The sequence below is a fragment of the Galeopterus variegatus genome, unplaced genomic scaffold (assembly GCF_000696425.1).
Source record: "Galeopterus variegatus unplaced genomic scaffold, G_variegatus-3.0.2 Scaffold1850, whole genome shotgun sequence".
NCBI lineage: Eukaryota > Metazoa > Chordata > Mammalia > Dermoptera > Cynocephalidae > Galeopterus > Galeopterus variegatus.
Window position 1 is genome coordinate 174,248 of NW_007727961.1, and position 17,316 is coordinate 191,563.

The 17,316-nt window shown below is 36.3% G+C and overlaps 1 protein-coding gene across 1 annotated transcript in view; it reads right to left on the reverse strand.

Annotated features, from left to right (window-relative positions):
• Positions 1 to 15,395, reverse strand: part of ASB4 (ankyrin repeat and SOCS box containing 4) — a 67,432-nt gene extending 52,037 nt beyond the window's left edge. Inside the window, exons 1-2 of the mRNA XM_008579273.1 lie at positions 15,069 to 15,395; positions 5,413 to 5,712 (exon numbers count right to left, since the gene is read on the reverse strand). Coding sequence (XP_008577495.1) covers positions 5,413 to 5,712; positions 15,069 to 15,255 — 487 coding nt within the window. The 5' untranslated portion in view covers positions 15,256 to 15,395. The remainder of the gene's footprint in view (positions 1 to 5,412; positions 5,713 to 15,068) is intronic.
• Between the last annotated feature and the right edge of the window lie 1,921 nt (positions 15,396 to 17,316).

The following is a 17,316-nucleotide window of genomic DNA, read 5'->3' on the forward strand; positions in this document are numbered from 1 at the left end:
TTTTTTTTTTTTTTTTTTTTTTTTTTTTTTTTTTTTTTTTTTTTTTTTTTTCCCCCCCCCTGCCCTTTGTTCTTTTTTTTTTTTTTTTTTTTTTTTTTTTTTTTTTTTCCTTTTTTTCTTCTCCTTTTTTCCCCCTCTTTTTCTCTTTTTTTCTTTTTTTTGCTTAGTTATGCCCTTTAATTTTGAGATTAGGGATGCTAGCCCCTTGCATATAGGCTCAAATATTTTTCCCAGTTTTATGGCTGCCTTTTAATTTTATGATGTTTAACACACAGAAATTGAACACTTTGCTTTCTCTAATTTATCTTTCTTTGCTTCATGGATTCGGCCTTTGATGCCACGGCTCTAAAAAGTAAGTGAATCTTTAATGGACTTCCACTCTTTCTCCTTGATTGGTATGAGCCTAATTCGTTAGTGTTGGCCCACAAGGAGCACTGCTGAAGCTCTCCCCGGACCTCTGCACTACTTCTGATCTCTATGCAGTCTCCCTCTGTTGACAGGGATAAAAGAGATGGGAAATAACTGCCTGCCAGAAACACTGACGCCTTTGAGGAGTGAAAGGGTTGGCAGCTCTCTGTCAGCTCATGGTTGAGGAAGTCACGTGAAAAGGCAACAATATAAAAAGTTAACAAAATTTCAGTCATGCAGGATGAATAAGTTCTGAAAATACAATGTACAGCGTGATGACCACAGTTAATAATACTGTATTCTGTATTTGAAATTTGCAGAGAGTAGATCTTAAATATTCTCACCATTAAAAAAAAGATTAAAAATTTCAAAAACTAAAAAGTTAATAGTTAAACAAACTTCTTAACTTTCTAGAAGTTTAAAAAGCTTAAAAGTTTAAAATGATTAAATTTAAAAATAAAAACTAAATCTAAAACTGAATGAACTAGTAAACGTGAAAGGCGGTGATGGGCACACACAGCAATGTGGGTAAGCTCCAGCTGGTGCCACTCCCGTCTGTGATTCTCCAGGCTAGGCCCTCTTCCTAGGACAGGCAAGAAGAAGAATAACGCAGAACGATTATTCTCTTCTTAACTTCCACAGGCTGAGAAGATTATGGCATCTTTTACGAGTCCAGAAGTCTTACCACATTTCTCTAGGAAGCATACTCTCCCATTCTTTTCCGATGACCTTTCTGTTCCTTCCTCCCTCCCATCAAACTGCCACGCTCTCTGCTCTCCTCCCATATTTTGGCTGATGATTTTGCCTCATACATTATTGAGGAGGGAGGCCCCACCAGACATGAACCCTTTCATCTTACCACTGCCAAATCTAGGAATGTTCTGGCATTCAAAATCATCTTTTACTTTGGCCCACCTGTTAAAAATGAGGATGTCTCTGGACTTCATCCCATCACAGCTTCCTAAAGACTGGAACACTTCAGTGATCCTGTCTCATGCATCTTTAACTTTTCTTTCTATGAATCATTTCCTTTGGCATTCAAGCGCTGCCTTTTATCTCCAGCTATAGATAATACTTGCTATGACCCCCACCGCTGCCTTCTTCTGCAATGATGCTATTCTTAACTTTTGCAGCCAAGCTTCTTTCAACAATTGTCTACATGTGCCATCTCTAGTTCCTAACCACCTATTTACACTTCATACCATTCTAATCTGGCTTCTACACCATTTCACCAAAACTATTTTTGTCAGTGATAACTCTGTCACCTAGCCGAATGAGCAGCCAACTAAACTTCTATCGCCATTCACACAACTAGCCACTCACTGCTTCTTGAACCCACTTCTTTTTTAGTCTCTGTGTTGCCAAAAACCACTCTTGGATTTCTCCAATTTCACTTGTCGCTCCATCTCATTATCCTTCATGGGCTCCTTCCCGTCCTTCTAACATCTAAATGTTGGAATTCATTGAGGCTTGGTACTGTGTTCTCTAGTCTCTATATAAACCCTTTATCTGAGTGATTTTATTGATTTCCTTGGCTTCAAATACAATCTATAGGCCAACAATTCTGAAAGTTAAAGCTTTAGTCCAGAGCTCTCTTCTGAAATCCATACTATTACATCAAATGCATCCTTGACTTATTTGCTCTGAAGTCTCAAAGAGATGTGAAATGTCACATGTTTAAAATCCATCTAGGAGGACTCACTCTACCTGATTTCAGGATTTATCATAAAGCTACAGAAATCAAGTCTGTGGAGCATTACCCAAAAAATAGATAAATAGATCAATGAAATAAGCTACAGTCCAGAAATAAACCCATAAATACATGGCCAATTGATTTTTGACAAAGATACCAAGGCAATTCAATGGTGAATTTGTCTTTTTAATCAATGATGTTGAAACAATTGGGCATGCATACAAAAAACGATGGACCTCAACCCACATCTCACACCATACACAAAAATTAACTCAAAATGAATACTAGACTTAAAAGTAAACCTGAAATTTAAAACTTTCAGCATAAAACATAGGAGAAAATTTTGCTACCTGAGGTAATCAAAGATTTCTAACATAGGATGCAAAAGGCACAAACCATAGGAGGAAAATTTGATAAATGAATTTATCAAAATTAAATTCTTCTGCTCTTTGAAAGACACTGTTAGGAAAATAAAAAGCCAAAGAATGAATAAAAATATGTGCAAACTGCATAACTGATGAAGAACTAGTATGTAGAATATATAAAGAGCTCTCTCAAATCAATAATAAGAAAACAAACAACCCATTTAAAAGAAAAAAAAAAGAACAGAAGATATAAACAGACATTTCACCAAAGTGAAAATATAGCTGACAAATAAATACATAAAGAATACTCAACATCTTTAATCATTTGGGGCATTCAAATTAAAACCACAATGACATAGTGTTACATACCTGTTAGAATGGCTAAAATTAAAAATATCACATTAGCAAGTTCTGGCAAGGACGAGGAGCGATTGGAATTCTCACACATTGCTGGTGGAAATAAATAATGCTATAACCACTTTGGAAAACAGCATGGCAGTTTCTTATAAATTTACCACACAACCCATCATTTTACTCCTAGATATTTACCCAAGAGAAATGAAAATATGTCCACATAAGAACCTGTAAGCAAATGATGGTATCAGCTTTTCTTCAAGATTTACAAAAACTGGAAACAATCCAAATGTCCCTCTACTGAAGAGTGATAAACTGTTACATGTATAGAATGGAATACCTCTCAGCAATAAAAAGGTCTGATTTACTGGTCCATGCACTTTCATGGGCGAATCTCAAATCCGTCATGCTAAGTGGGAAAAACCAGACTCAAAAGGCTACATATTGTATAATTTAATTTACATGACATTCTGGGGGGAAAAAAAAAGGCAAAGCTATAGAGACAGTAAATATGAGGGTACTTCAAAAAGTTTGTGGAAAAATAGAATTAAAAGATAACACGAATCTTTCCATGAATTTTTTGAAGTACCTCCATAACAGTGGTTGACAAGGTATGGGGGAGGGGGAGGAGATTAACTACAAAGGACAATAGGGAACTTTTTGAAATAATTAATGGTGATGGTTTCAAAAAATAGTGTTTCCCCAAAATAGTAATTTTACTGTGAGATTTATGGTGTGTAAATTATAACCTCTATAAACCTGACTTTAAAAAAAATACTGATTTAACAATCATCCCCACATAGATGTTTTTTCCTCAAGTTTCTCCATCTCAAAAAGTGGCATAACTATGTGCTCATTTTCTAAACCCAGAAACTTTGGAATGTTATTTGGAACTTTGTTTTACTTTACCCTCCATCCACATCTAATTCATTTTCAAATCCTATCAGTTCTGCTTCCAAAATATATTGCGGTCAACGACGGACTGCATATATCGACAGTGGTCCCAAAGATTATAATAGAGCTGAACAATTCCTGTTGTCTAGTGATGTCACAGCTGTTGTAACACAGCAAAACACATTACTCTTGTGTTGCTGGTGTGGACAATCCTACTGTGCTGCCAGTCTATTAAAGTATAGCACGTACAATTATGTACAGTACAGAATATTTGATAATGATAATAAGTGACTACTGGTTTATGTATTTACTATACTATACTTTTAATAATTTTATTTTAGAGTGTACTCCTTCTACTTATGAGAAAAAAAAATTAACTGTAAAACAGCCTCAGGCAGGTCCCTCAGGAGGGATTCCAGCAGACGGTATTGTTATCACAGGAGATGACAGCTCCATGTGTATTACTGGCCCTGAAGACCTCCCAGCAGGACAAGATGTGGAAGGGGAAGATGGCGATATGGATGAGCCCTATGTAGGCCTAGGCTTGTGGGTGTATTTGTGTTTTAGTTTGTAACCAAAAACTTCTAAAAAGTAAAAACAAAATTTAAAAATTTAAAAGTAGGAAAAAACTTACAGAATAAGGATATAAAGAAAGAAAATATTTTTGTACAGCTGTGCAATGTGTTTGTGTTTTAAGCTAAGTGTTACTAGAAAGGAGTCAAAAAGTTTTAAAAAATTAAAAAGTTTATAATGTAAAAAAATTACAATAAGTTAAGGTCAATTTATTATTGAAGAAAGAGAAATTGTTTTTAGAAATTTAGTGTCGTGTAAGTGTACGGAGTTTTAAGTGTACAGCAGTGTGCAGAAAGTCCCAGCCCTTCACACTCACTCACTGCTCACTCACTGACTCATCCACAGCAGCTTCCAGTCTTGCAAGCTCCAGTCATGTAAGTGTTCGATACATGTGTATCTTATTTTATCTTATATTTTGTATTTTTTTTGTACCTTTTCTATGTTTAGATATGTTTAGATACACAAATGTTTACCATTGTGTTACAATCGTCTCCAGTATTCAGAACAGTAACATGCCATACAGGTTTGAAGCGTAGGAGCCATGGGCTGTACCATATCGCCTCAGTGTACAGAGCCTACACCATCTCTGTTCGTGTAAGTACACTCTATGATGTTCACACAACCACGAAATTTCTCAAAATGTACCCCCATAACCATGCATTTCTCAAAATGTATCCCCGTTATTGAGATACATGACTGTACTTTTTGTTTCTTCCTTCAGATTTCCCCAATTAATAATTGCATATTTATGAATTTATTTTGTTAATATGATCTCCCTCACTAAGATATAAGCTCTTTGAAGGAAGGAACTATTTTTTTCTTTTTTACTTAGTTACATTACCTGATGCATAGTAGGAGCTAAAAAAATATTCGTTAAGTAAACGAGTAAATTAATGAGCTTCCTACAGTTAAAAAATAATAACAAGATGCCAATGTGATTATCACTGAATGCCCTGAGCTAACAGTACTAAACACATATATGTATGTGTATTTTTAGGGCCCCCTGAACTCAGCTTAATGCATGGGGAATGCCTACTGCATTGCTTGAGGTGGGTAGGAATCACCAAATCTCAAAGCCATTAGTGTGCAATCAGAGAATGATGCTGCCCACCCAGAAAGGCTTACCTCTCCAAACCAATTGCTTGGCACAGAGAATGGAGCTTGGAGTTGTACAGAAGTGCAAAGCTGTGTGTCCACTCAAGGAGTAGCAATTGAGCTTTGCACCACGGTCACAGAGGATCTTAACACAATCCAGGTTGGCCATTTCACAAGCCACATGGAGAGGAGTTTTCCCATTGGGTCTACAGTTGATTGTAGCATTGTGGTCCAGTAGCACCAGAAGACATTCCACATGACCAAACCAGACCGACAGATGTAGGCCTGTTGCCCAGGAAGACTTTAATTTATAACTAGGCAACCAATAACCTAAAAAAGAAAAGAAAAGAAGGTTTGTAACTTCTTGACTTAAGATTTCTCCCAGTTTTGTGAGGATTTTTACAAAATATTTTATTTTTGTCACATTTTTAAAATTAGGGAAAAATTGATTCAAAGGTTTTAGACCAGTAGTTAACGGGTCTGCAAATTTTTTGTTCAGTAGCATATTTTGATGTACTTAAAAGAGACAGGCTTTCTCACGTTCTCAATGTCTCTACTATTCCCTATTACCTTGCTCCTTTATTTACTTTACTTTCCTGGGTCTCGAAGGCATTTGAGTTTGAGACCATCCTTTATATGATTGTATTTTGTTTTACATGGTGAGTTACATGAGACTCTTGAGGAATTTTTTTTAACTCTCAATTACTGAGAGTTTGTCTTGAATAAATCCAAAGCTATTAGGCATAAGCTTATAAGTTTTATTCCATCCCAGTTCTCTCTCCCTATAGTTGTCAATCGAAGGCGTGAATGTGTTTAACATTTTTTTTTAAATTTGTCATGTTAAGATTTTATTTGCCTGCCTGCTGGTTTATACAATATCTCTTTTCAAAGAAGAATTTAAGGCAACTCACAAATTTTACACAATATAAGATTTTTTTTTAATGATCTAGAGTATAAGGGCAAAGAAAAGAAAGGTAGAAAAATAAAAAGAAATCAAGAGCAAGATAGGTACATGAAATATACACAGTGTCCTGTACGCTAGAACTGCACTGCAAATCTGCCTTTGAACTTCCTAGCAGCCAAAATAAACAGGAAAACAAGATGTGTTGCAAAATTAACTATGCCCACAGCTATACACAAATTAATTAATTGGGAGGAGTACAGTTGCTCCTAGAACTGAGATCTCTTAGATAAATTTTTTTCCATTAGTTGTTGGAGATGTTCATTCTCTCTATCTCTTCCCACCCCACCCCCCTCGTATTTCTCCTTTCTCCCTCGGACCTCTGACTTCTGTACACTGAGCTAATCCTTTTTTCTACAAGTCTCCACCAATTTCCATATTTGACAAACTACAACAGTGATGACTTTATAAACCTTCTTTCAAAGTCAATACATACAACAGTAGCGTTTAAGTTCACTACGAGTGAGAAATAAAAAATAGGTACAGAAAGATGAAACGCTGATGGTAAGATAAGTTGCAGAGATAGCTCTGCAGCCTAGAAGATAGTCTAGGGCTGAAGCAACAATATAAATTTTATCATGGTTAAATCCAACGTTTGCTTTCGGGTTATAAAATTTTTACTTACAAGTACAAGGTAAGCAGAATATGGTTTGATGGTCATTTATTTCAGAAAAGATGCAGGGTTTTAAGTTGACAGTAATCTCAAAATGAGCCAACAGTAGGATAGAACTGCCAAAAAATGAACACGATCTTAAGCTACATTAATAAAAGTGAAGTACTCAGAACAAGAGAAGTAAAAGTTGTCTTCTTCACTGGTTAGATGAGGCCAGAATAGTCTAGAATATTATAATTACTTCTGGCACCACAAGAAATGATAAGCAACTAGAGGGCACTCTGAGGATGACAACCACATTAAAAGTGGGCCTGATGATCAGGTATTAAGACTCTCTCATTTTGGTGAAAAGCACTGCATACGTGCACTCCTTGGTATTTATCCAACAAGTTTAGTCACTCAGGTGTGAAATGCCCTAAAAGACCATTATATTCCACAACTTCAGAGAAACACAGTTTGCAGCATATTCTGTGAAAGGTGCTCCTAGGAATTAGCAACGTGGCAACACGGCCTACATACAAGAATATGCACTGCACTACAGCATTGTTCATGATGGCTAAGTGACTGGGAACAACCTCAGTGCTCTTCAATAGGAGACAGTTCAAATAATTATGGTATATCCATACAATCAAATACTATACTGCCATTAAAAAAGAATGGGACAATTCTGAATAGACTGAAATGGAAAAATTTCAAGATACATCATTGAGTGAGAGAAGCAGAGGTACATACTGAACAGTAGGCATACTATGCAGCCTTATGCAAATATATTTGTAAACACCTAGAAGAAGAAACTGGTTACAGTGGTGGCCTCCAAGAAGAATTGTGTGGCTTGGGGACAAGGACATAGATGTACTTGTTCATCAATTCCCCCTTTGTAACATTTAAATTTAGTAATTTGTGCATATATTACTTTTTATATAAATAAGTATAATTAAACCTAGCTACACACACACACACACACACACACACACATCCCTAATCCCTTTTTCATTCCATTCAGAATTCTAAGGCCATCTTGCTCTCCCTCACTCCCACCTTTCCTCTTATCCAAATCTGTTCTTTAAAATCTGCAGTTTCACACTAAGGTCTAATGGACTGAGAATTGTTTAAAGTGTGATCCCTCTCAAGATTATCTGAATTTATGTAGGAAACTGGATTCGGCTAATACAATTAAGGTTTAAGATACTAATTTGAGATTCCAGATAACGAGAGGGATGATATTTGGTGATAAGGCCTTTCCCTGGCAGAGCTAAGTAGTATCACAGACAGTCTGAGCTGGGGAGTATCAACCCCATGCCTCTAGTGTGTGAATGTGTTGTGTGTGTTTAGATAGATATGCACACACAATGTCTGTGTGTGTATTGTGTGTACATTTCTATTTGGCTATGTTCATTGAATCTGTGTTCTAAGCAAGCAGAGTTCCCAAGCTAAATGGTATATAACTTACTTTTGAAAATGAATAAATCACATTAACACCAATACTTAATCAGCCATTTTAATATTCAAATTTCCTTAACATGCAATTTGCAAAGACAGTCTTTTTTAAGTATCTTAGAAAGAAGCTGGTTCCAGATCTGAAAACCGGGACGGGTTTTGCCTGCTGGTTAGCAGCAAAGATTAGGCAGCTCTATGTGGTGACTGATTGGAAACTCACACCTGCTTCTGCAATGGAAAGAGAAATGATGTTGGGAAGGAAGCAGCAGAGAGCTGATTAAGAAAACACCATTTTGATGTAAAATCAAAGAAACACAGAATGTTAGCACTGGAGGGAAGATTATTCAGTCCAAGCCTTTCATTTTTCCAGATGAGAAAACTGACACTTTTTCAGCCTACAGGAGTCATAAGTTGCCTGCCTCAGCCCAAACTCGTGGACTCAGAATACACGCAATGCAGAGTTTCCATCTGTCTCTGTCTTTGTGGAAGCAGAACAGGTTTAGCTCCAAGCCTGCTTCACAAATCACAAGAAAAGGAGAAGATCCCGAATTCATCTATAGTATGTCACATCTGTGACATGAAAATGCATTTGTTTGTTGGTTTTTTTCTTCCTCCTAAACTCCTACCGGCACCTAGAGAATTTACCCTGCTCATTTATTACACAAATCAGTCAACCTTGGCCTCTCAGTCAGTTTCATCTGTGTCTTCTATAATCATAAACATTCACTGGTAACTCAGACTCGCAGACTACCAGGTCCTGGAATCAGCCGACCCCCAGAATGGAATTGTGTCTACAACTCACCTCTCCTGGATGGGAATGTGTGAAGATGGGTGGCAACGAGATACCTTAGCTCCTGGAGAGCTAAAATAGAGAAATGACAGTCTGTCCTATTCCCATACAGCCATGCCTCAGGGCATGCTGAAGTATACCTTAAAGCTGTGTTGCAGAACTTTGGCGGTAATGTGGGGAAGGGGCTTCTGTATAATTCAGCTAGAGCATAACAGGAAAGCCTGCTGCTTTAAGCAGAGAAAAGAGCCACCCATAGCAAAAGGGCCACCCACATACAATCCTGCCTTAAAATGAGGCTGGGGCCACAGGCCACTGTGTAGCAAACGTAGAAATAAGTATACTCATTCTCACGGAGGATCAAACCCAAGGTAAAGCTTTCTTCAAAAACTGCAGATGAAATGTTGCACCTATTAACATACTGATATGTCAAGAGATCAGAATTTGTCCCCTCAAATATAATCACCAATGGTCACAGCATGCTAGAAACACAGTTAAGTGATCAGGCTGATTCATCTTTTACACTCTCCCTTCTTCTCACAACAGAATTTTCCTAGGGCTTCAAAACCTAGAATGTGATTTATTCTTAGCATTTGCCTTTCAAAGGCCCCCTCTGATCACCTCTGCAGATGCCAGACTGCCCTTTTACTGTGTGCTGAAACTGCACACAGGATGGGGTGGGGTGGAAGCAGGAAACAAAGCCCGTGGGAGCTGAGGGGGCATGAAGAAGCTGGCACCTCCCTCTCGGGTAAACCACTCATACTTTATCCCACAGCTGAGCACGTGTGCAGTCATGGCTCCTCGCAGAAGAGCTCTGCTTGAGCAAGGGGCTCAACTGAGAAGAAGAGAGTGAAGTACAGATTCTTTTCCCTATGCACGAATCTCACAGAGAACTCACAAATAAGGAGCCAGGCCCATGTGGATTTCTAGTATTGACAGTCACTTTTTACCTTCCCCAGACCACAATATGTAAACTGTTTACATAATTTCCCCTGCATGACTTCATTATGTAGAGAACTTAATTGCATGCAGGGGACTTAGAGAGGGTCTTGTCAAAGGCTCCATTTTACAAATAAGGATGATTAGTCTGGTAGAGGTTAAGTAGTATGAAATACCCATGTTCATAGGACTAGAACTGACAGAGATCAACTCAAACTCTTAAACTCAGTCTCTCCAAAATTTTTAAATAGCCATCTATGATCTGAAGGCTACATGCAGTTCACCTCCAAACTGATATTACTTGTAGCTAAAAAATTCTAAAGGAATTTCAGAAGTTTTACTCCTGCAAAAATATGCAGAGTAATCCTCTGTGTGTGTATGTGTGGGTACATGCGCTTAATTTAAACCTGAAATCAAAGAGATATGACTGAGTAGCTGGGTAGGAAGCCACCTAGCTGAGGAAATATGGTGAGGAGCGAAGTGTTTTGGCCATCTTTTGGAAGATGAGATTGGTTCTGCTCCAGTGTCTGGGGAGGGTATACACCTCTCTAGCAAACCTTCAGCTAAGCCCAGGCTCTGTAACAGTTACCAACTACAATGTTATCTGAGTCAAAAGAACCCCACACACGAGAAGCCTGTTACTACTATTACAGCCAAAGGTTACACACGCTGCTTGTGGCTGGATTAGCAGACATTAGCTCTGCTGTGTCCATGTATTTACACAGTCCTGAAGGATTACAGGCTGAAGCACAATTCTTGGCTATTTTTTAATAGCTAGTATATTCAGGATAACTGACAGAGTTCCTCTGGGAGAGCAGGGAGAAAAAAAGCTTGAAATGTAAGACTTAAAAGAAAAAAGTTTGAACATCTAGGAAGGGAAAAGAACACTAAGATAGTAATAGGAAAGCAGGAGAGTGAATTTCTGGCAAAGAGGAAAATTAGGTGATAAAGAGAGTATTCATTAGGAGAGTGGAAATAAGAGCTTTCAAGATACTTGGACAGCAGTTGCTACTAAGAAAAGTAGATAGAGTACCTGCCAGAAAGTTTTCAAGTGAAATCATTCATTGGTTATTTTAATTAAAAATACGACTACCAACCAAGGAACCAGCAGCTGTGGGCTGTAAACGAAGAGTTTAAAGTGCATTACACTGATTAATAAAAGGACTCTGATTAACCTTGCTGACTAGGGCATTTCATACAAGAGATAAGTATGATATTCTGCCTGTGTCATTAATGAGCCAAAACTCATAAATGTGAAGGAGAATCAAAATGTGTACTTGGAAAACCTTTGGGAATAGCCATATGGACATTCATTCGTGTTTCCATTATGCAGGTCATCAGGAGGAGCCTTTGAGGTGTTTTTTTAAAGATTTCTTTTGCGTTTGCTTTCACTCTGAGTACTGTGTACTTGTCTCATAATAAACTACATATCACTGACATTCCTTGACTATTCAATTACTTATTGCATTTGGCAGTTAAAAAGTTGTTCTTGTATTTATGTTTTCTTTAGGTCATTTCTATTTTAAAGTGATCATCTAGTAGATGCAATTTTGCTTACTTGTCTTCATTTTTGAGATCCATATCTCTGCTATTCCCTGGGAATTCTCTCAAACGCCAACCAGTACATTTTTAATGTGTGCTTTACAAAGTGCGAGAGAAGTTCTTTTCTTTTCCTTTTTGTTTTTATTTTTAATTAATAAAACATGATTTTATTAGAGTGTAGTGTTATAGCACGAAAGTCACGGGTTTAGATCCCCGTAGCAGCCAGATGCCAAGAAAAACATGATTTTGTCTGATTATTTGATTATGAAACTTAAAATAACTTGAAAAAATAATGAGATCTCTCTAACTTTAAGAATTATTACTAGGTGCTGGCAAAAGACAGGACCCACAGTTTGAACATGAGCTCTGGAGGCTGACTTCTAAAGCTGTTCTCTGTTGGACTGGTAAAAGAAGCCATTCAATGACATAAGTTTCCAGACTTCTCTGTAACCTAATAGCTTTGTTCTATCTTCCTCACAAAATCCACATTTTATATTTGCTTATGAGGTCCACTTTTGGTTATTGTTGTACCAATTAGATTGTAGATTTGGGGGAGCAATATTTAGATCCTAAGTTGATTTCTTCACCAGCAAATTTCTGAGTTACCTTTCCAAAAATTATACACCAATTTTTATATTGAGTTAGATGTATTTAGAAATAAAATTTGGTCACCTTTTGAAATCCTAGGAAAAATGTTATGTGTTCTAATAGAAATAAAATGGTTTAGAATTGATTGTACCACTATTAATCTTCTACTGGACAATCAAATGTTGAACATAGAAGTATATTATTAATTACACAAGAAAATTTAAAAGTAGCATGATATCTGTTATAGGTTTTACACATTGCCTTTCTTATTAAGCCAAAAATAACTAAAACCTGAATACTCCCTTACTTTAAAAGTAAACAGTAACATTCTGTTTCCTCATCGGGATGTTGGTTACACAGGTTTGTTTATCTTGTGAAAATTAACCATGCCGCATACTCATGATTTGTACACTTTTCTGTGTAGAGCTTTTCAAAAGTGTTTTAAAAAGCCAGAGAGTGTTTTAACACATAGCGGTTCAACAACGCTCAACGTCCAAAAGGTCTGCTTTGATTTAATAAAGTTTCACAAAGTTTAATTCAGCCACATACCCTTCAAGGCCACACAGAAATGGGTCCTATTCCTTAGAAGTATTCAGAAAGGAACTAACTAATTAACAACGTAGACCACTCAGCTCCACACTGTGCCCTGAGAATTTGTTTGTGACTTTAAGAAATTATTATAACCACCTTATATCTACTTTGTTTGGCTTGCAACTAGGATTCTATATATCCCTTACATTCCTAAATGAAATACTAAAAGGATTGATAATTAGCCTGGAATTATGTGAAAAGATTTGAAGAAACTTTGAAAAAGATGAGGCTTTAACCCAGATTTAGGACTAAAGAGACATTCTTATAATCATGTTCATGTTAAACAGAGTGTTTTTCTTTCCACACACGTGCACGCACACACACGCACAAGTGATCTCACACATAAACCCTGAAGATATAACCACAAATTCTATTATTTCTCTGCACACATCCACCTGGCATACATAAGAATGGAACTGTATAATTTTCTATCTCCCTAATTGAAAGCCACATCCCACAGTCCATAAAAACACCCAGTAGTGTGAACGAAAATTTAGCTCTGTGAGGACCACAGGAGTCAGCTCATATTGAAAAGAAGAATTTAAATATTGACAAGAAGAATTTAAAATACATTTTCTTCTCATTCAGGGCTTATGACATCACTGGGGGCAGAAGAAACAACACCATGCTTCCTGAGACCTGCACCTAAAATTTTCTTTTTCTTCGAAATATTTTAACATTTACTTGTACATAGTTGTGGGGCACAGTGTGTTGTTTCAGGTACATGCATATACTGCACAATGACTCATTTAGGGTAGATAGCATAGTTTTGTCCCCATTAGTCCACAACTTTTCCTCCTCCCTACCACCAAAAAAAAAAAAAAATCTTTCTCATAACCTCAGAATCTTCGAATGATCTGTGCAACTTGGCATGCTCAAGGGATGAGAACAGGCAGTCTTTGCAACACAGGATGGAATAAATTACCCTCCGACTTGAACCTGAGTTATTTCACACTGGGCACAAATATAAATTTTTAAAAACACCTTAAAAATTAAGTTAGCATTCAGACATTCTTTCACTGAACAAAGTCATGAGATGAAAGCAATCTCTAATTACACAGTATACAATTTTTTTAACAAGTCCCCATCAACTTTTTTAAAAAAAACAGACCCTTCCTTTATCTTCCAATCAAAATAGCAATGCCAATTCATCATAAAACTCTCAAGTTAAAATCACAAACACAGTAACTGGCATCAGCTATTCTTTACTCCCTTCAGAGCTGACAATCTTGAGACAGTAAATTAATGTAGAAATATATACCATTAGCATTTGTGTCTGGAAATGGATGGCACTGATGATTCATGTATGAACAGAAAACATCTTCAAACATAAAAAATAATTACTATCTCTCTAAATGTTATACACAAGACCTTATCGTCTATTTTGTTTAAACAGAAGTGATGTTCAGCAGGGTGTCTGTTCACAGTCCACTCACCAGACGGCCTAACTACTCAAGTTTCCCCAGTAACTAGTTGATTTGGGAAATCAGAATCAGTGTACTTCTAATTTCTTTCTGATTTATTAAACATGGATTCCAGAAAAATCCCTTACTAAAAAAAACTCTGTTCCAATTTTTGTTTTCCTAGTTCTTACTATACGGCAGATATTCTTTGTTAAGTACATCTACAATCTTGATCTATTATTATAGTCCAGGAAAAAAGTTAACTTTGGTTTTTCTGAGCCTGTTTTTTGTGCCTGAACTGAAAACTCATTAAAATGATGAGGACCATCCAGGAGGCTGTGCAAAAGCTTTGTCCATTCATTAACCCGCCATATGGGGGAGGGGTCCTCTTTTTAATTCACAGGGATATACACATGATATATCTTTAAGTTGCTGTTAATGAAAAATTAGCAGCCTGTCCCCAAGCCAGCCGCATTTTCCATACTAGGTTTCAACAGTCTGTTTAAGCATAATGTACAGATGTTTTCTTTTCTTTATTCTATATCATCATAGAAAAAAGTTAGAAACAGTGCATTACTAAATATAATTATTCAGAATTTTAAATTCTAGGCACAGGGTGGAGAAAGAAAAGAAAAGAAATAAATATATATATTAGCCCATGATGCATTCTAGTTTAAAAAGAAAGAAAACAGCAAATCAGAAGTATTTTTTAAATAAATAGAAAAAGAAACAATACAAGCTACTGATTTACACAGGATGACTGAGGCTGTACATTTTTTAAAATTCATTTTCTATTAATTTTACAATTACACCTATCTTTTTTACCTTGTTTATAAGACGCCAAAACCATATTCTCATCTTCAACTTCAAAAACTGTGTCCACATCTATTTGCCTTTGGACTAAAATAGCCTTCAATTTTCCAGAATCATTTGACTTTAGAGCCTCAAGGAAATTTTTCTTAACTAACTTGGCAGCTCCAGATTTAGTGACAGGGGCAGCGGTGCCGTCCATCCTTCCTCTCCCTCTGGAAGCTTTGTTGTGATTTATCAGGAGAGCAGCACCAAGCAAACAGCCACATGCTGCAGAGTGCACAAACTGTCGGCTAATTTTATCCCAAAGTTATGCTGATCCGTTCTATTTATATAGGGATCGTTTCAAACTTCAAAATATCCCTCTTGGCTGTCACTTAATTTTCAGGTCCTTTAAACTGGTTATATATTCAGTATCCATTCAGATCCATTCAGTAACATATAGTGTCAATATGAAGGAAAGCCCCCGTGATACACTTCCAAGCATGAAATGTCACAATTATTTCTTATATGATCAAAGTAATAATGTAAGATTTAAAAGCTCCTAATGCTCTTTTTTTTTTTCTCTCTCTCTCTCTCAGTAAAAACATCTGGTGTCTGGCTGGAGATCCAGTGTCTTGCTCTCATTAGCCAATAGCCAAAAATGAAAATTTGTTACAGTTGTTGATGCATGTGCTTCTCAAAACCTATAATAATTTTGTAATATGAGCCTGTAAAATCAAGCGCTGTCATACACATTTGAAAACAAACAGAAGGTTTTCAAGTGATCTAGACTTGAAAATTTTTCAATATCATGAAAAAGCAGGGTTGGGTGGTAGTGGTAGAGGATTGTTTTAGGTAAAAAGAGACAGAGCAGCTAAACACAACGGATGAATAATCTTTATTGACTCCTGTTGCTTTTTCTTTTAATCAGTTAGAAAATACTATATGGAGACAATTGTGGAACAATAAGTATAGACTGGATATTATTTGATAATATGGAATTGTTAATGTTTAAGGTGTGATGAAGGTATAGTGCTTATGTAAAAGAACATTCTTACTCTTAAGTGACACATTAAGGGACAAATTGTCATGATGTCTACAATTTCTTTTAAGATAGTTCAGAAATATGGACAGATAGATAGATGTATATACGCGTACATATATACATGTGTGTATAGAGACAGAGAGAAAAAGAAAACTTGGCAAAACGTTAAAAGTTGGTGAATCTAAAGAAGAATATAGGGGTATCCATTATATTATTCTTTCAGCTTTTCTGTAAGTTTGAGAGTTTTCAAAATAAGAAGTTGAAGAATAAAATATGTCCTCAATTTTATTACTTATAATCATTAAAAATTAGGAAAATGGTGACAGTAAGTACTAACTAGAATAAAAGTAAATCACATTTTTAAATACTGTTGGTGGGAGTCAAAACTGGCACAAACTTTCTGCAGAATAATCAGCAACATGAGTTCTTAAAAACTTAAAATGATAATTTACCTAAGTATGTAAACATGGATGCCAGTTACAAGATGACTTTTAACTTATTTTATTCATGTGTAACATAAACACAAAAAAGCAACAAGTCATAACTGCACAGCTTGTCAAATCTTCACAAAGTCAACACACCCAATTAACCAGCACCCAGGTCAAGCCATAGAATAGTTCAAGTTCAGCTGAAGCCCCCTTTCCATCCTCTTCCAATCAAAACACTCACCTACCTCCTGGTGATAACCATTACCTTGACTTTTAATACTATAGATTAGCTTTACTTGTTTTTTTATTTTAATTTGAATTTTTTAATGTTTAAAATGTTTTGTTAATTTTTCAAATGTTGAAGTTATACATTTAAAAAAAAACAACAGCAACAACAACAACAAAAAAGAGGGATATACAGAAATGCTTCCTCAACCAAGGGCTTGGTCCTCAGTGGATTATTCTGTGTTTCTGTGACACATTGCTTTTGTTGAAACTGTATCAGGATTATTAGGGGTCACTTTGCACATCTGCTTTGTGTTATAGTTGTAATTCATCCAACTGATACCTATTGAGTACTTACCATGCACAACACTTATTCTGGACACTGGATATAGTCAGCAAACAGACAAAAATCCCTGCTCTTGTGGAATTTAGCATGCTAATGGATTTAAGTGGTGATGGAAGTCCCTCGATCTTTTCCAACTCCTGTACATTAGAATTTGTTACAAAGTTGCTAATTCACTGAATTTCATACAGAAATAATATAGTTTGGTTACATTCAATTGATTAATCTGATTCCCCTTAT